This window comes from Aegilops tauschii, chromosome 6, assembly GCF_002575655.3.
Source record: "Aegilops tauschii subsp. strangulata cultivar AL8/78 chromosome 6, Aet v6.0, whole genome shotgun sequence".
Lineage (NCBI taxonomy): Eukaryota > Viridiplantae > Streptophyta > Magnoliopsida > Poales > Poaceae > Aegilops > Aegilops tauschii.
This window is the reverse complement of record NC_053040.3, coordinates 41773554-41793660: the sequence shown is the minus strand read 5'-3', so window position 1 is coordinate 41793660 and position 20107 is coordinate 41773554. Positions and strand designations below refer to the sequence as shown.

Genomic DNA, 20107 nt, shown 5'->3' with positions numbered 1-20107 from the left:
GGAGAAGGAGAGGTGGTCGATATCACTTCTCTCTGTATGCATATGTTCATGACGATCTTCTGTTTCCTTCATTTGATTACTAGCTAGCGTGTCTAGTCCTCTCCATACGTATATAGTACGTAGCGTCGACCAAGCACGGAGATGAGAGAGGATACTTCTCTCTATTAATTAGCTAGCTAACACAATATATGAAACACCTAAATTAACCCCCCACCCCCCCCCCCCCCTTAAAAAAACAAAAACCCCAGCCCGTGAAATGCTGACGCGTGGATGCCTATTGGTCCCGGTTGGTGACACCAACCGGGACAAAAGGCCCTGCCTATTGGTCCCGGTTGGTGGCACCAACTGGGACCAAAGGCCCCCCTGCCTGGGCTGGCAGCAGCGGCCACGTGGAGGACCTTCTTTCCCGGTTCGTGTAAGAACCGGGACTAAAGGGTTAGGGCTTTAGTAACGACCCTTTAGTCCCGGTTCGAAAACCGGGACAAAAGGCCCTTACAAACCGGGGTAAAAGCCCCTATTCCTATTAGTGATCTACCATATCCAGATAGTATCATCATCTTGAAATGTTGTCCAGATAGCATTATCATCTTGAAAAGCCCCCTCCAAAAATATCTTCATAAAAATCCTTGATGAGAATCTAAAACATAAAACTCACAAAAGAAGAGTATAATATGATGCTTTGAACAAGAATAGTTCAGAAAGATACTACCTGATTCTTGCAAGTCGCGACATCGTCACATACGAATTCCATGAACATTGTTAACACAATATAGCGCAGACGCTTAGACATACGCACTTACACTAACCCATATGAACACACGCATGCACACACTAGCCCTGTTTCTGGGATGGGGATAAACTACTCTAAAAGTGATGTCGTCCCTATAGGACTGTCTCGTGAGGAGACTAGTATTTTGCTTTACTCATGGGCTGCATTGTAGTTGATTTCCCCATTAAATAGCTATGAATTCCTCCCCATTATGATAAGTTTGGAAGAGGGGACATTGAGCCTTTGATAGACAAAATCCTTAAGAGGATGACTAGCTGGAGGGGAAAATTATTTTACTACTCTGCCAGATTAACTCTAATCAAAGCATGTCTATCTAGTATCCCTATATATTATCCTTCTTCAAATTTCTCAAACGGGATTAAGATTTTATGAATAGCCAACTAGATGACCGAAAGTGATGTTTTGAGCGCGAGCACAGGTGCTCACGGTATCCCTTCCGCCCGCACTCCTCGTGATCTGCAATCTGTCTAGTATAGGCCCATGTATTATTCTCGTATCAGGTTAAATGAACAGTTTCACTGGCCCTCATGTGTCATAAAGGGCTTGGTACACCGTGAGTTACCTGGGCTTGGGCTCAGACGTGCAGCAACGTAGACCGTTATGGCGCGGATTCTGGACCAACGCCGGCTCTGCTCACTTATTCCTACCCACCGTTCGACAGGCCTACCAATCTTCTTCCTCACGATTCATTCATTCATCCCCTCTTCCTTCTCGCTCAATCTCTTCTCCAGGACCGGACCCTCGACTTCAGCCAATCTTGAGGTACCTAGCGCCATGTCCATCTCCGCGTCCAATGCAGTCGACGACGAGATGCTGCTGCTCATCCCATGCCCTGACTGTGGCTGCCAGGTCATCACATGGATTGCTCGAGGCGGCGAGACCCCAGGTCTGCAAATTTTGGCGCAGCTTGTTTATTGTGGATACATCAGATGGAACCGGATGTACCGTCCTGATCTGAATCGGCATTTCCGCGTACAAAAATTACCCAGTTCCCTCTCCCCATCGTCAGGCAGCTGAGCTCCGCAGCAGGCAGCCGACGAGGTCACGGTTAGGGTGGCGAGGATCACAGCGGCCCATCGCAGATGCAGAATAATCAATCGACGCCGGCGACGTTTGCCAATCACTCTTGTTGCTGCTCAGAGATGCAGCTGCTAGTTGTTTTACTGGCGGCCTAATGGCAGCACTGGGCGCGTTGTCTCACAGACGCTTGCACTTATCAACACCGCACATAGCTACGTGTCAAGTATTAAATTGCATGACCCAGCCCAACAGGCAAAGCATAGCCAGGTTACCTGAATTTTAAAATTCAGTAAACAGGGAACCATGTTTTGCAATGGCCAATCTAATTTTCATAATATCTAAGGCAGGTCATTTAACATTATGTATATCAATCTGTACGCATGCTGATACTGTCAAAAATTCAAGTTCAGTATCATATCCCTGGGTAATTCAGAATTGAACAGCATAGTGTCAAAAAATTCAGAGAGCATGACCATATTGTCAAAAAAATTCAGAAAATAAGACACTGTCCTGTCAGCACACATGCATGCCATCATGAAATCAGTTCAAACATTCATGGAGATGAGTTTCTGTTTTGTTCACAAACAAAGCATCTCGCCATTTTGCTACGAGCAAGCCAGTTCACGCAGGAAGCATGAAACAAGAGTTCTACAAACGGAATAACCGCCACACACATTTAGTTCTACATAATCATAGTCTATATAAAAACAAAATTTCGGGAGCCACTGCTCACATGGCGTTCATTTGCAGATCACCCACTCTGCTGCAGTTGTTTCTCCTGTGACCTGCAATGCCACAATTTTTGCGCCTAGCAGGTTTGCGGACAGGCTTCGGGATATCACCCCGATCCGGACAGGTTGTCCTCTTGTGCCCCTGCTAGTGCCAGCGCCGGGGAGATATAGTGCAGAACCTTGTATGGTGCTTTCTCCCTGCTAGTTGTTGGGCGCCCCATCTCTTTTCGCTTCTTTGGTGCCAACAATCCAGCAAGCCTGTTACCACTCTCATTTGCTGAATTAGCATCATCATTCAAAGTCCCAATACATGCTTCTCCGCTTGCAGCAACAACTATCGGTTGCACCGGCAGCTGATTGATGACATCTCCATTCTCAGCTATCCTATCCTCCAATCATAGCCCATCCCTAACTTCAGCAAAAGGTTGCATCTCTATTCTGTAGTTCTTAGTGAGAGACATGAATTTCTCATATGCTTCGACACTTGCATCACCCATCCGCAGCAACTCCATGGCATGCATGTACATGTTAAAATGCCTGAAGCTGAATGGATTCTTTTGTACATTATCTCTCTAATATTGAGTCGGGTGAGCTGGTAGTATGTCACGTGCATCCTTGGTCCACCGCTTGACAATGTGTTTCTCTGGTATCTCTGTTATGCGAATGAAATCCAGCAACTGCATAGTTTAGTTTACCCAGTTAGCTCGGCATGGACTATGTGCACTTTGTCTGAAAGCAGAGTCACCATACCTTCAAAACATGGTTGCATAGGAATCCCATGTGTGCAAATTGCCCACACTCGTAGTCGAATTCCTGTCCTCCTGCAAGTACAGTTACCTTATATGACACCCTGCACCACTTTTCCCTCCTAGCAACCTCTCTATGAATTGCAAGATAAAGTTTCCCCTTCTCAAGTTCTTCCACTTGGCATGCGTCGCACTCATACAGTATACGCCCAAACTGCTCGAACATAGTTCGTGCGTATATCTTACCAGCATGTCGCTCGATATCTAGATTGTCTCTGTACAGCGGTCTACCCTGGAATGTAGATAAACGAAATCAGTGACTAGATCACTATGACACACTTATTGGCAAATGTCAAAAAAGTCTTACTATTCGCGCCCGCTTCTCCTCGTAGTTCTCCTCTACTTCCCTATCAAACTGAAGTCTCATGTACTTCTTGACAAACATATGCACCAGACAACCCGATGGAACATAGTCTTCAGCATGTGGTATGCACTTTCACTCCGCTGTGTGCTCTCTTAGGATAGAAGACCCCTTTAAAATATGGCTTCGCCCACTTGTGCCTTATTTCATGCAGTTGTGTCATCTATGAATGGGTCTTCAGATTGTATTTCTCAACCAAGATCTTCCAAGCTTCCTCGAATTCATCGATTGTAAGCATGTGATTCACTAGCTTCTGGAAATTTGCCCTAAACTCGCTCTTCTTGGTGTACAATGAACCGAGTGCTTCCTTTGCCTTTTTTAGCACGTGCCACTTGCACCAACGATGGGCTTTCCGAGGCATCACATTCTTTATGGCAACCTCCATAGCGCGGTTTTGATATGCACAACAAGACAAATCATATTAGATATCCATGTTGTACAAACACACTTCCAGATCGACGTCACGCAATTGGGTTGTATCATTTGGATTCAGACCTGTTAGAATTGTTTTTGGGTGCACTCCCTCCCATCATCGTAATGAACTCTGAAAACCCACTCAAATATCTCCACATTTTCATCATGCACCAACACCCCAGCCAGGATGATACTCTGAAAAAGATTATTCACACCGACAAATAGACCAAATGGCATGTTGTGCACGTCCGTTCTATATGTTGTATCGATGGTAACATCTCCAAAAAACGTGTACTACAACCTGCTCCTCCCATTTTCCCACATCAAATTTGTTACCCGCCCGTCTTTGTCCGCTTGCACCTGATAAGTGAAGTGTGGATCTCTCGAACCGCTCAACAAAAACCTCCATAGTTTTCCTCACATCATCTTTTGCTTGCTCTCTGCTGATTTTACCACACAAATTCTTTAGAGCTCTTTTTCTCAAAGACAACTTATCCATTAAACCAAAAAACTTCCGATAATGTTGTGTACTTTGGCTAGGTTCACATTGTTCTGCCGCAATTGCTCAACCAAATCTCTGTTGTAAATGTCAATGTGCTTGTGAGAAGGCCAGTGTATTATCTGCCCATATGTTGCAGACAGCGAGTGGTTGTGATGCTCACGATGCTCAGCAATGTACGAGCCATTGTCCTTTGATCGGAATAGTCTTATTAGTGCATGGCTTTCACATCGGCACGATCTAGCGTTCTCAACCCCAACTTTTCCCTGCAAAATCATATTCAAACAAGCACCATGTGCCATGTTTAATCAAAACCCAGTAGCAAACAGATTAATAGAAATTAGACCACATAAGTTACAAATGCATACCGCACAACCACAAACAATTTCCTGCATGCATTTTGTCCTCTCCACATTTAGTCTACTCTTGCCGTACCTTATTCCATACCCATTCTCCCACAAGAAGAGGTTGTAAAAATCATAGGCCTCGCCGAGTGCATCAAAGCTTCTACCAAGGGCCGGCACGATTATATTTTCACTCGGTTTATCAGCGAATCCACATATTGCTTTCCCAACGGCACTGGGCCGCCCAGGGCAAGGCGTCCTTCCTGGAGCAGTTGCTCCAATTCTCACCCTGCGTTTCATAAACAAATTAATCCATCTCAACATGATTTCTGTAAACAAAACAAACAATGATCTTTCCTATACACATTCAACGGTTTCAGCACTTTATATGTCCTTTGATTCCTCTTTTCACCTAAATCAGACAGACAGTGTGGAATCCAAACACTCATATGCAAGAGATTACCTTCTAGGGCACCCCGGACTTCTTGTGTTTATGGTTTAATTTCTGTAATTAGAAGTCAGCTGAATTATGTTATTTACTCGCTCCCATCGGTACCCAGTATCCAGAAAAACAACCCACATTGCTATGTGTTTTTTTGCTAATAATCATGTGATGGGTGCTAGCATCTTCATTACTGGTTAGGATGAAAATAAAAAAAAGGTTTCCCAGAAAATCTATTTAACATTTGTAATTTCCTCAGGATTTCATTGTTCCAAAATATATATCTAAAATATTTTCAGAACAAACCAGACGATGTTTCTTTTCTATACATTCATTGGCTTAGGCACTTCTTTTGTCCTATTTATTCCATGTACCAGATACACGCTGCTATGAATGTGCCCATCGGAAGTCTGTAATTAAAAGTCGCCACCTGAATTGTGGTCTACCAGAATCCAGTATCCAGAAAAACTAACCAGCCTTTGTTTTGCTTTATTTTAATCATCTGCTGGGTGCTAGTAGTTCCGGCACTAGTTAGGAAGAAAATCACACAGGATTCCCACAAGTACTATGTAGCAAGTTTAATTTCTCTAGGATTTTTGCTTCTTCAAAATATATAAATAAAATCTCTTGCAAAGATTGATCACCTTGTCTGCATATCAGTTTATGCATTTCCAAGTTCACCCAAATCAGACAACAGAGTGTGGAATCCAAACACCGATATGCAAGAGATTACTTTCTAGTCCACGCTAGAATTTGTTGGCTTATGATTTCAGTCTCCAATAAAAAGTTTGTCACTTCAATTCTGCTTTTTACTCGATCATATCAGAACCCATAATCCAGAAAACCAACCAACACAGGTTTCCATAAAATATATTCAAGTTTCAGTCATGTGATGCGTGGTAGTATCTTCGGTAGTGGGTAGTAGAAAAGCAAAACAGGTTTCCATAAAATATATTCAAATTTTCTATTTTCTCCTAGGATCTTATTATCCTGAATTATACAACCCAAATCTCTCTTTTTTGGAAATCTAATCATCCTATCAGTTCGTGGAAGGATCTTGTTATCCTAAGTGAATTCACGAATTTCCAATTACACCTAAAATCACATAATTAGTCTGCAATCCAAACCAACGAAAAAAATAGCACGCTATTTCGCCGTTATAGCGCAGTTATAGCATATTCGGAAGGGAGACGTTACGTTTTGGCAAAATCGGCCGCTACGGCGCTAATTGCGTAATTAGCGCGCTACACACGCTATAACATTGTAGCGTTACACGTTTTAACGTGCAGACCATGCAAAATTTAAACAACCACAGCCCAGCAGGCCCAACAGGCCAAAACCAACCCACGACCACTACCTTTCTCACTCTTTTTATCTTGAAACTGTTTGAGACTTACAATTTTTATGTCCTAGATTTGGCCCTTATGCATATATTGCTTGCTCCTAGCAAAAATTTAGTTGCTTAAATACTTTATTTCTAGATATATTTGAAATTTTTTGCAAATGCTATTTTGAAATATAGCACGCTATTAGCACGCTATAACTTGTGTAGCATTTGGAGAAGGGCCTCGCTATATTTTGTAGCGCGCTATTTTTTTCGTTGATCCAAACACAATTGGCCAACGGATTACCTTGAGTTCAGATTGGAGATTTTGGGCCAATCTGATCAATTGATTGTTCACATGCCAGCGATGCAACATCCATCTCGGCCGCCACTCCACGCACAAATCTGCACTTCCGCGCTAGCTGCCGCCATGGCGGGCACCTATTCAGGTCCTTCCGCGAATGCGTGGTAGTGTGCGGCTCCGTCGGGAGGTCCTTGTCGTTCACCTCTTCCTTTATGGTGGTCCTGCACAGACCAGTAGGACCATGACACAGATCCCTTTCACAAATCCACAAATCATGTACTACGAACTAAGGATCTGCGCACGGCGGGGGGGGGGGGGGGGGGGGGGGGGGGGGGGGGGGGGGGTTACCTTCTAATGGGCTGCATCAGGAGCTCCAGTTTTACCAATTAGCGCCGCTCTCATCTGCACAGGAAGCCGCTGCCGTCAATAGAGATCCAACAGGCGCATCAAGAGGAAGGAGACAACTCTGCCTTGGGTCCATTCCCCATTTACGCCTGGGGCACCACCGCCTAGCGGAAATCCAATTTCCTGATCTACGGATCGGGAAAAGACCACGGTTCCGAGCCACGACTCTGCTCTTCTTCCATCACGGCGGCATCTCCGCGCTCCGTGACCAGCGAGGCGTATGCCACACCGCGTCTACCGTATTTCCTAGTCATCTGCTTTAAAAACCATCGCCGACTGGCTCAGTTATTCCACGTGATGCATCCCGATAACATGACGAGCCGCCCAGATACCGAGCGCTCCTGTGCTCGCGAGCAGAACAGCCGCGTCCACTAGATGACTGTCTATGGAGTGATTTTAAGGGGGGCAGGAAGTTACACCTAGTTAACTGGCACCTAGTTTGTATGAAAAAGAGCATGGAGGCCTGGGTTGCATAACATTAGAGAAGTAAACCTCTGCCTACTATCTGGGTTAAATGATATCTTAAGGGTGAGGGTAAGATCTAGAAGAGCATAGCTGATGTGAAATATTTGAAAAACTCCCCAAACATTTTTGCCTGCAAAACATAGAACCATCTAGGTTTTGGTAAGGGGTCATGTGGGATTTAAAAAACTAAAGTTTGGATATAGATGGGTTGTTGGAGATGGTAACAAAATTCAGGTTTTGCGAGAATATCTGGTTTGGTACCTTTCCCTTATTTGTGCAATTTTGTCCCCGATATATTATCCGCCACCGACAATCTTCAACTTTTTCTGAGGTATGGGACAGGAGTGAAATTAGATTAACTATTAGAAGGAAATCTGGTATTGTCTTGAACACATAATCAAGGGTACTAACTTTCGAGGATGTGAAGATATTCTGATCTGGCAGTATAAGTCTAAAGCGGAATACACAACTGGGTCTTTATATAAAAATATTAACTTTAGGGGGGGAGGGGGGGGGGGGTAGAATGTGTGTACATCCCGTCTATTTGGTTCCTATGGTTGCTTTCTCACAATAAACTTATGACTAAAGATAAACCTAGCTAAGAGAGGTATTGAGAAACCACCTAGATATGTTTGGTACACTGAACAAGAGACCATAAAACATCTCTTTTTTGGATGTGTAGTTGCAAAGCAGATCTGGAGAACTGTTTCAGAGTTCTTCTCCGATGATCTAGGTGTATATTTTCTCTCCATTGCCAAGTTTTGGCCAGCCTATAAGAACCATACAACATTAAATTCTATTTGTACTTGTGTATTATGGAGCATATGGAAACATTGAAACTCTGATGTCTTTAATAATGTTGTATGGATTTGATATGTACATGCATGGTGGCTGATTCTGGGGAGAATAAGAAAATGGACGATACTATTGAAAGAGGCTCCTCTCTTGAGAGTAGAAGAATTGTCTACAAAAATTTCCTGTGTCCTCATATGTCCTTCCAGATTATAGTGGGGGTAGAAGTAATAGACAAAAAATTGAAGGTGTTTTTAGTCAAGTACTTCACACCAAACTGGACCTCAAAGAAGTTGTGGATGGTGGTTCTCTGCCTGCTCCAGTCTTACCTCCAAGAAGCCCTGAGAAGTCGTCCTACAAAATGTCTTTGCTCAGTCCTGTCACTCCCGTGGAGCTACCTAGATCCCCAGTCCTACCGATGAAGAAACTCAGAGGCCTAACTTCGATCATACCTATACAGTCGAGATGGCGATGGATGCTGACCAACAAATGATGTTTTGTGCTTGATGATTGGGTGATGTTTCTCTCGCTATGGGGTTTACCTAGATTTTCTTGTTTGCAAGAGCTTTAGCTTGCTCCCCAAGTAATAAACGTAGAAGAATTTCGGTTCTAGTTTTACCTTCCATAGACCTGGTAATTTTCCTTTTGTCGGCTTATAGACTTGCTGAACATGCCATGCATGTCGTATCACATATTCTCTAGCTTCATTAATGCAACGGAATCGTGGGGGCATTGCCCTCCTATTAGTCTAAAAAAAACTAGAGGATGGCCCAATATGATTAAGATCAAGAAAAATACAATTAAGTCGAGGTCGCACCTATGTCTTGCTTATAGCGAGACGCGGTGCGGTCTCGCGTTAAATGAGCCCGATACTGGGCCGGCCCATCGCGCCGGAGGCAGGCCACAATGATATTTTTTGTATTTTTACATCTTTTTTTTTGTTTTTACTTTTTCCTTTTTCATTGTTTGGTTTATACTCCCAAATACTCCAATTATATACTCCCTCTGTAGCAAAATGTGAGACGTTTTCCGACACTATCATAGGAAAAACACTCTCACATAAAACATTTGAAAATGATGATCAAGCATTTGAAACAAATATTAAACATGTATAGAAAAAAATCGTGTGTATATGAAAAATTTATAATGTGCATGAAAACATAGACATAAAAAAAATAAGTTTTGAAAATGTTAATTATGTTTTTGGAAAATGTTAGAAGTGCATGGAGAAAATGTCTCCGATGTATACGAAAAATGTACAATTTGTATGGAAAATATAGACATCAAAATATAAGTTTCCCAAAGAAATTAATCATGTATTTGGAAAATGTTGAATGTGTATACAAAGAATTCTTCTAATGTATACGGAAAATTACAATGTGTATGGAAAAAATGGACATAAAAAGTATTTGTTTAAATATCTTATTAACGTATTTTAAAATATTAAATGTGTATACATAAGATGTCCCTGATGCATAATTGTTTTTTACACTGTTTATGGAAAAAGTAGATATAAAAAATATATGTTTTAAAAATGTTAAACATGTTTTTTCAAAATGTGAAATGTGTATACAGAAAATGTTCAGATGTATGCAAAAAATATACAATGTGTATAGAAAATGTAGACGTCAAATAAAATAATTTTTCAAGATAATGTTAACCATGTATTTGAAAGATATTAAACATGTGCATAAATAATGTTCTGGTCCATACAGAAAAAGGAAAATGAAGAAAATGAATAAAAACCGAGAGAGGGAAACAATGAAAAATGAAGAAAGATAGAAAACAAAAACCAATAGAAACCGAGAAAGAAACATAAAAAAAGAAAAGAAATATAGAAAAAAACCAGAAAATAGCAAGGAAGAAATGAAAAAGGGTGAAAAACCAAAAAAATGTTATGAAACATAGAAAACCGAGAAGAAAAAAAAGGAAATAGAAGAAACTCGGTGAAATACTAAAGTATAACGAAGAGAAAAAGAAAACCGAGAAAGAAACAAAAGAAAACCGAAGAAATAAAAAAACAGCGCAAAAAACCACTAGAGGTCAAAAAGGAACACAGAAAACATAGAGAGAAAAACCGCACTCAAAAACCCGTTGTGCAATTATATGAAATGGGTTGGCCCGTAGTGTAGCTACCCAAAAAACCTTGAGGCGAGGGGAGGTTCTATCTCGCTATAAGCGAGATATAACTAGCAACTAGTAGAATGCCCGTGCGTTGCTACGGGCTATGCATATAAATAAATAAAAAATATTAAGGTTGTCTTCGTCGGCACCCTTATCCCTCTAAACCCGCCACCAACTCGGGCGCTCGCGACTGTCCGCCTAGCCACACTTGAATATATTAACCCCTGCCTTTCCTCCGTCGGCAATGACCCAATGTTATTGTTGTTCTTTTTCCTCCCGCCACTGCCTTTTTTTGTCCACCCTGCAAAACCGCCCACCTCTCTCTTCCTAACCCCCAGCCACTGCCACCCGCAATTGCCAAGTGCTGACGCTCATTGCTTCCCGGCCCAAGTCACCGCCGCCAACGCTACCCACAATTGAGGAGTGCTGATGCATTCCGCCTTGCCGCCCCGTTCCCCAAGTCCCCGCCTACATCATGCGTTTCTACGGGAGACAGAAATCGTCGATGGTCGTCACATTGTCCACCTATTCTTGATGAATATGATCAATCCCAAGTCAATGAGTGGCGGAGCTTCCCACGGAGGGGCAAAAGACTTTTAGGATCCCGTGCACATCAAGCAACATTGTCAATTTTTTTTATCATTATAGGACATTTTTTTCCTTCCCTTCCTTCTCAACCCACATATCAAGTAACCAATTCTGGTTAAACATTAGTAATTTATGAATTTTTATATGATTGCAAGAATGGCACTGACCGAGACATTCTAAGAATGCCATTTTCTGTGAATAATCTCAAGCAACTACCTCTATCCCAAAAAGCTTTGTCTTAGATTTGTGTAGAAACGGATATATCTAGACACATTTTAGTGTGAGATTCATCTGTATCTAGATAAATCCAAGACAAGATTTTTAGGACGGTGGTAGTATAATTTAGTGAATTTAGTCCATATGCATAACCTTTTCAGCATGCATAGAGCAATGATACACATTATGCCAGTAAACCTCAACCGGATCATCTTTGTGTGCATGTTGAACTTAATACTATATATATATACAACTAACTTGATAACAAATATTTGCACACAAATAAGATGGATGTTTTGGTAGAACTGAAGTATACCCGGCACGAAAAAGAGAACTGAAGCATACAAATGCACAACAGGAAAAGCGCACTTCTATTTACTTGGCAGAAACTCCTAAATAGTTGTATCTTAACATAAGTAAGCAGAAGCACTAAATTGTACATAGGAGAGGAGAAAGACACTGTTAAATATTTGGATATTCCCAAACCGCAGCTAATGAAAGTCCAGGTGCAGTGGATAGTAAAAAAATGAAAGGATTTTTTCTCTAGCACACATTTCTTATCCTCTCTCTTTTGCTTTTTCTTTCTTTTACTCTCAACTTTTATTTGAGAGAATCTTTTACTCTCAACTTAATCACACCATAACTGAACTGCAACTCTGCAAGCCCAGACCGCGAGCCCAATTTTCTATCTCACGCAGGAGCGGGTCACAAGACATCTTCGTTCTTTCATTGAACCGAACCACACCACAGACTGAACTGAGCCCCCCAAAAAAGACTGAACCGCGCCCAAGTTCCTGTCTCACAAAAGCAGGTCACGCCGGTGCAGATAGTTTAGGGGAGCTGAGGCAGAAAAGGAAGGCAGCAGAGGTTGGGCCAGCCTGTGAGCTGTGGCATAGAGATGGGGAGGAGCGAGAAGGCTGGCAGAGAGCACGGTAGTTGGTGGTGAAGGTCCGTCAGAAGCGCGGATTCTGCACACTCTGCCGCTGTGCAATGCCGGCATCGCCCGTGCGCCGATGCGGATGCAGTCTACCACGGGTCCATTTTCTGACGGAGTCTTGTAATGCTTCTTCACTATGTACAAAAAACACCATCTATTTAGAAATAGATGAAGTACATACTGCATGATCAGTTGGTCACACACCTCAAGAATCATACATCAGGTCACCAAAACATCAGAAGATGATCTATTAAACATGACGACGGGTGAAAAATGCAATAGTACATTGATCTTCTAAATTCTGCAACAAACTCTCATATTGATTTTTTTTCATTCTGAATCTATAGAGAAAATAGGAAGCTCAGGCTACTCACCAAAACCTGACACTGAAGTCCACACCTATGCCAAGCTTATATATCATCAGCATGAGGCACCTTCTCCCCTGACACTACTAGGAAAAAGCCTAGTAGTAGCGGGGGTTAAAAGCTAGTAGTAGCACGGTGCCTGCGCTACTACTACGGCGCTACAACTAACTAGTTGTAGTAGCGCGGTGCATCCCGCGCTACTAGTACGTGTGTTAGTAGTAGCGCGGGTTCGACACGCGCTACTACTAACTATCTGTAGCGCGTGTCTGTGACCCGCGCTACTATTATTAATTTCAAAAACCAAAAAAAAATCTCGACCCTGTGCGTGTTGTCAATGGTGTCGATGGTTCGATCCAGCGACGACAAGGGTCGCCTGAGGTGCGGACGGGCAGCGGAGACCAGATCCAGCGATGGCTGTTGTAGAGCGACCGGATCCAGTGCAGAGGAGAGCAAGACGACGGTGTGAGTGTCCTCTTCATGGCCAAGGCAGAGAGCTCCTCGCTGGCCATGTCGACGACTTGCGCAGGCATGGGCATGGGAGGTGAGTAAAATCGGAGGGACAATGGAGAGGGAAAAAGAGAAACAAGGAAGAAAGGAATGAGATGGAGGGCGCACCGAGGCTCGTCGCCGGTGGTGAGGTGGTCCGACGTGGTGGCATGGAGATGCAGGGAAGACCGGCGAGCTCCGGGACGCCGGCGGCGCGAGGCGGCCTCCCTCTTTTGGCGCCATGGAGGAGGAGGCACGCGACGCGAGGATGTGAACTCGTTGGGCGCCATGGAGGAGGAGGTGTGCAGCACCATGGGAGAGCCTATGGAGAGAGGGGGGAGAGTGAGGGAGAAAGGAGGGATTCGGCCGATGATATGGGGATTTCACCTACCTTGTACTTACTAGTAGCGAGGGGTATAAACCCGCGCTACTACTAAGTTGATAGTAGTAGCGCGGGTTTATACCCCTCGCTACTACTATGGCATGTCCCCGGGGAGCACGGTAGAGACCACTTAGTAGTAGCGAGGGTTATAAACCCGCGCAACTACTATCAACTTAGTAGTAGCGAGGGGTAAAAACCCGCGCTACTAGTAAGTAGCAGTAGCGAGGGTTATAAACCCGCGCTACTAGTAAGTGTCTGCCTATAAGTTTTTTCCTAGTAGTGTGAGTCTGAATACAGAAAGATAGATATGGAAACAAATCAATTATCTCTATAGCTTTCTACCCAATGGCTTTTTATTAACATTCAGAAGACGTTTTTAGTACTGATTCTTCTAACTTGCAGTTGCCCACAACCCGTCGCAAGTAACTGGGGAGAAAGAAGGCATCCAAATATGGATTGTTAGTAAAAACAAAGAATCACGAGCGTACTTTTGGCTGTTGCAAACCCACATATATGAATATGAGGGAAAGAGAGAGGCAACCTAGCAGCTAGCTCAGCCAACAATGGTAGCTGTCGCTGCTTCTTGCTCCTCCTGGTCAATGCTAGTCACTGCTCCTGCCTCAAGCAGCTGCGCATGCAGCCAACAACAATTCAGAGATATAAGATGACAGATAACAGAAAACCAGAAAGCAAGACGACGACACAGTGAAAAACGCTCAGATTGCAATTCGTGTATACCAAGCTATGCTATGCATTTTGGCATAAGTTGTGGAACCACGCACATATTTTCATTTAAATAAAAGTAGTACTCAAGGTCTGAATTCAGTTTCAGAGAACAAAGCACGCATACTGAAGTTCGATGACAGGTCGACGGAGGTTGTCCCTGCAGGGCACCTTGTCGGACAGCGCTGAACTTGTTGCCGGTGATGCTAGGCATTGGTGGGACAGCACGAACAGCAGCATCGGCGGGAACGGGCCGACGAAGCATTGTTAAAAGCATTCATACAGAATATAATCTTCTAGCATGATAACAATAAAAAAATACAAATGCAATAATCCACCAAATCTAGGAAAGCATTGTTACTGAATATATATTCTAATCTTTGATAAATAGAGAGCTGAAACCATTGATCGCATGCAAGAATACAGGAGGAGGAGGTGCACAACTACATGTAGGGCGTGCAGACGCCGCCAAACTGCGCAACCTAAAAATCTTGAGAAAATGTAGTCATGAGCAAAACCAAAAGCAAGCTGCAGCAGCAGAAAGCACTACCATTAGTTCTCAGTCATGTTCAATTAGTTTTGTTGTGCCTCTTAGTTCTGAATTGCTGCATTTTACTGTTTTCTAACTTATTGTGATCAATCATAAGTTCATAACTGAGAAATGACCACTTTCCTGTGTTCTGATTTGGCTCTGCGCCATTGTACTGATATAGTGATATCGTTACATGCTTACTTTCTCCAGCTCCACTGATGTCCACCATGGAATGAAACTGAAAACGTATCTGGCAACCCCAGGTACGTATTAGCTTTTGAGCACCAGCTAGGAAGAAAATACAAAGTACCTAGGTCAGTGTTTCTTGTATATCCTTGTCTATAATTGGGAAGATTATGTACTCTGCTACTTGGAAACATGTTACTGTCACAGCCCAGCCTATGATAGCTCGGTAGCTTAGTCATTTTGGTTATACACTGGGCCTGTCAGTGTGTTAGCCTTTTGTTCCTCGACAGGGGCGGAGCCAGGATTTTAGTATGGGGGGGGGGGGGGGGGGGCAAGTCAAGTTCCTAAACTTTTTCTAGACCAAAAAATAACAATCATCATTCTGTAATTTATGCTATGCGCTACATAACATTGATGCAGTTGTATGAGTTCAAATTTACCTTTACAATGGCCAATAAGATGACAAATAATAATAATTTCACCAAAAGAGAACTTACCTGTTGTAAAAAAAAATCAACGTTTATGATCATGCACAAGCCAAGTAAGTCTCCAGTTTCACAATGTCCGGAATATCCTGATCATGAGTGTCAATTGGACCAGATTTGTCACTTGCACATCAGCCTCATTAACAATTTCAGTAGAGAACTTGAAGCAACCGGCTTAAAAAATGAATTAATGTTAATAGTGTTTGACAACGCTTTTCTCTTCATAGCTACTTTGCAGTATCACAATTAGCTATATTGGATAAATTTGACATGGGGAAAATTTGCATCACAAATAATTACTTATACAAGATAATTTGCATCACGATCACACTAATTTTTAGGACATGTACATGATAGTAATTCTTCATAGAATCGTAGCATTACAAATCAGACAACCAAAACATGTAAACTAGTAAAATCTGATGTATATGTTCAACAATGACAAGATGAGAATTGAGATTAGTAGATGCCTGCAAAAAAAAGATGCATGGTCTGATGTGCCGATGTGCTAAACCTTGGGTCCTTGGCTAGTTTCCATTGGTTGGAAATCAATCCCGCGTTCGCGCCATCAGTTGTGCCATATGAATAGAATTGGGAGTAGTAGGGCAGGGAAAAGAAGCGGCCGGGTGCGCGAGGGCACGGAACGGCGGCGACTAAGCCATGTAAAGGTTTTTTTATAAGCCTAATCCACGTACAAGCTAGCCACGCGAGAACGCAGAGCCTAGACCATGGGACTAGAGCAAAACCTGGCCGCTAGTGTGGGCTTCACATGGCCTTTTCTCTTTTTCATAAATTAACGCTGCGACATGGGGGGGGGGGGGGTGGGGGGGGGGCAGAAACGTATACATAGCACCGTTCGATCATTAGGGGGGGGGGGGGGGGCATGCCCCTGCTCGCCCCCCCTTGGCTCAGCCACTGTTCCTGGAATATGTGACTGGGAATGTAGGCCTTAGTCTGGCCTTTTGGGGCATATGGAGGCGTGGCTTTAAGGAGTTGTACCTCAAGCGAGTAGAGAAGTGAATAGTGAGATGATGAACTCCTCTGTATCCCCAACTGCTACCTCTGTTCTCCCTTCCGATCTAATAATATAGATCGATTCTAGATCAACTGGTGTTTGGTGTCCTGCCATCATCATAAGATCGTACCAGTTACTCGAGCAATTCTTTTGAGGTTCTCCAACTATTTTACTGGAAATGGCGTTTTCCATCTCAAAACACATTCCTTCACTGTATTTAAGTTTTTCCACATTTGCAGCAAGGGAACCTAAGAAGTATATGTATTCCCTATAAATGGTGGATAAACTTATACACCAACATGCTACAACATACCATTGTGTCAACTTCACAAAAGAATTGTTTGTTCCTTGAACCTATAAATGGACAGCCTAGGGATAATCTATATTTCTTTTGATAAAACCATATGCAAGGAAACTGAACTTCTATGCAAAAACCAATGAAAAAAATAGCGCGCTACAGAAAATAGCGTGGCCCCTGAAAATATGCTATTAGCGTGCTATAGCACGCTATAGCGTGCTATTAGCGAGGCATTGCACATTGATTTATTTAGCGAGACAATTTTCTATATGCTATAGCGTGCTATTAGCGGCGTTATAGCGCGCTATTTTTTCAGTGGCAAAAACTGAATAAAAGAATGATAGATAGTCTATACTAATTTATAATACCCCCAGAATCAAAAACATGTATAATATACTAATATCTTGTATAGACAAAACACTGCCATTAGTTCCATACTTCTAGTGCGTGTTGTAGACATAGAGAAGACAGTCGTTTACATTGCGGTATTTTAATGGCTGCTAAAAGAACAAACACCTTAAACTACAGAGGGCATAGACAGCAATGAACAACTAGTCACAGAGGCAACACTCACCAGCAAGCAAGCAGGGCACGCCCAACGCAACCTGTCTTAACCCCTTCACTCACTTCTTCACCGTGTAGTTGAACTGCTTCCACCCCAGGCATCGTCCCTGAGGTGCTCAAAGCTCAGCTAGAAGAACATATTCTTTGAGGTCGCACCGGATGCACCAGAACACCGGATACAGTAGGCATAGGCTAGCCCGCAGGCGTGCCCTACATGCACCATCCGATCATGAGGTTATCAGGCTGTTAGATCAAAAAGTATTAGTTTGTAAGAGATACACTAATTGATATAAGCTCAATATTCATCGATCTGAGTCTCCAACAAGTATGAAAAAGTAACTCTGAATTGCTAAAAAATAAGAACGAAACTCTTAATTGCTTGAGACAAACTGAAAAGGGTAAACTTGTGACTGTTTGCCAATAAAGTTTCCATCTCCTGTGAATAGATGGAGGGAGGTAGCAAAGATCATAACTTAGTAGAAGTGGTGGAGAGAGAGGGCCGGATCCAGCAGCAAGGTGGGGGAGACCAGATTTGCAGAGAGGCAAGGAGGGGGAGAGATCGACGCACCTAAGGCTGCGGCGGTTTCCACGTGTATCCTTGTCCCCGGCGGCAGCGGCGGCTCCCATGTACTTGGTAGGGACGCTGGTGGAGACCATGGGGTGGCGGCACAGAGGAGGCAGCAACGCGTGGAGAGGAAGCTCGATGAGCCTACGGCCAGACCATGGGGTGGCGGCACAGATGGGCGCCTTATCACTTGGTATGTCATTGATGGCCCCTCACGAACTTCCTTCTCGGTTATTGGGGATTCGAACTCCTACAAATCATTAGCCACCAAGTTGAGCTCCTCCCAATTGAAATCTTTTGTGCTCATGCACCCATTTTTCATGACGTCGAAGAAGTGGGTGTGTATTATACTCTCTTTTGCTTCATGCTCGGTGAGCTAGCCTTGGTCATGCTTGATCCCGTGAATCTGATTTTTTCTTCTTCTAGCATTGATCCGTTGATGGAAGGATTTCGTGTTGGCATCTCCTTCCATGAGTTTTGAAATTCTCGCACATTGCTTCTTGCGAGCTCGCTCCAACACGGCCAAACTTATGACCCTTATCTTGATGCGAGCCCGGAGATCATCCTCTTCGGGGAAGAGTTGTCGCTCCTCTTGCACGATGTCGAGGCATAGGATCACCATGAGTGCGGCATGAAGATGAATTTTTGCCTTAGATAAGAGGCCCCTACTCCATTCTGTGAGACGTATTGTCGTATTTTTAAGCTTATGGAACAAGATATGGTATGGCTCGGTGTGCTCAACATGCTCCGTCCATGCTCTGTTAACCAAGTCACTGAAACCGGGCATTGATACCCTAAAGTTCTTGACTTTGAAGCTCCTAGGCCTCCTAGGACCCTTGTCTTCGGCAAGCAATAATGGACAATGGCGGGAGGGAGAGAATGAAAGGTCATGAAGCATGTAGTTGTCGAAGATGATGTCCCACTCACCACTAAAGAACAAGCTGAGCATACACAAAGTTGTGTTTTCCCCCTCGTTGCTCCAAGTGTACAAGGGATTTTGAAGATGCATCTCTTTTAGCTCACAAGCATGCAGTGTTGCACGAAACCTGTTGATTCTACTTCAGTTAACATTTCTCATGTTTTTATCTCCGGCGCATTAGATTTGGTTAAAGTTCCAGGAGGCAAGCCAAGCCGCTCCGGGTGACGGTTTTTGACCGGTGAGCTCGTCAAGGAATGCGTCTTTGCGGGAGGCATCAGTTGGATAACAGACAGAGGTGATCTTGATTTCCACACTGGAATCACGGATGCGTACCATGGCGGAGAGTCACAACGAGGTGGTGGTGATGTTAAACAAGTCTATACTATGCAAGGAAACTGAACTTCTATGCAAAAACCAATGAAAAAAATAGCGCGCTACAGAAAATAGCGTGGCCCCTGAAAATATGCTATTAGCGTGCTATAGCACGCTATAGCGTGCTATTAGCGAGGCATTGCACATTGATTTATTTAGCGAGACAATTTTCTATATGCTATAGCGTGCTATTAGCGGCGTTATAGCGCGCTATTTTTTCAGTGGCAAAAACTGAATAAAAGAATGATAGATAGTCTATACTAATTTATAATACCCCCAGAATCAAAAACATGTATAATATACTAATATCTTGTATAGACAAAACACTGCCATTAGTTCCATACTTCTAGTGCGTGTTGTAGACATAGAGAAGACAGTCGTTTACATTGCGGTATTTTAATGGCTGCTAAAAGAACAAACACCTTAAACTACAGAGGGCATAGACAGCAATGAACAACTAGTCACAGAGGCAACACTCACCAGCAAGCAAGCAGGGCACGCCCAACGCAACCTGTCTTAACCCCTTCACTCACTTCTTCACCGTGTAGTTGAACTGCTTCCACCCCAGGCATCGTCCCTGAGGTGCTCAAAGCTCAGCTAGAAGAACATATTCTTTGAGGTCGCACCGGATGCACCAGAACACCGGATACAGT

At 43.3% G+C, this 20107-nt stretch overlaps 1 protein-coding gene across 1 annotated transcript; it reads right to left on the bottom strand.

Moving 5' to 3' along the window:
* Positions 1 to 2299: 2299 nt before the first annotated feature.
* On the bottom strand, positions 2300 to 7667 carry LOC109765286 (protein FAR1-RELATED SEQUENCE 12). The gene is made up of 6 exons (XM_073500967.1): positions 7384 to 7667; positions 7039 to 7256; positions 4990 to 5254; positions 3655 to 4887; positions 3292 to 3579; positions 2300 to 3218 (listed from the first exon to the last, which is right to left on the bottom strand). The coding sequence occupies exons 4-6, from the start codon at positions 3730 to 3732 to the stop codon at positions 3114 to 3116; spliced, it is 471 nt and encodes a 156-aa protein (XP_073357068.1). The 5' UTR covers positions 3733 to 4887; positions 4990 to 5254; positions 7039 to 7256; positions 7384 to 7667; the 3' UTR covers positions 2300 to 3113.
* Positions 7668 to 20107: the final 12440 nt, after the last annotated feature.

Bases quoted from the DNA above. Each gene is read 5' to 3' on its own strand.
- LOC109765286 (XM_073500967.1), bottom strand. From the start codon at position 3,732: ATGTTTGTCAAGAAGTACATGAGACTTCAGTTTGATAGGGAAGTAGAG. The intron at 3,580-3,654 runs GTAAGACTTTTT...TCTACATTCCAG, and splicing joins AGGAGAAGCGGGCGCGAATA to GGTAGACCGCTGTACAGAGA. The intron at 3,219-3,291 runs GTATGGTGACTC...TAAACTATGCAG, and splicing joins TATGCAACCATGTTTTGAAG to TTGCTGGATTTCATTCGCAT.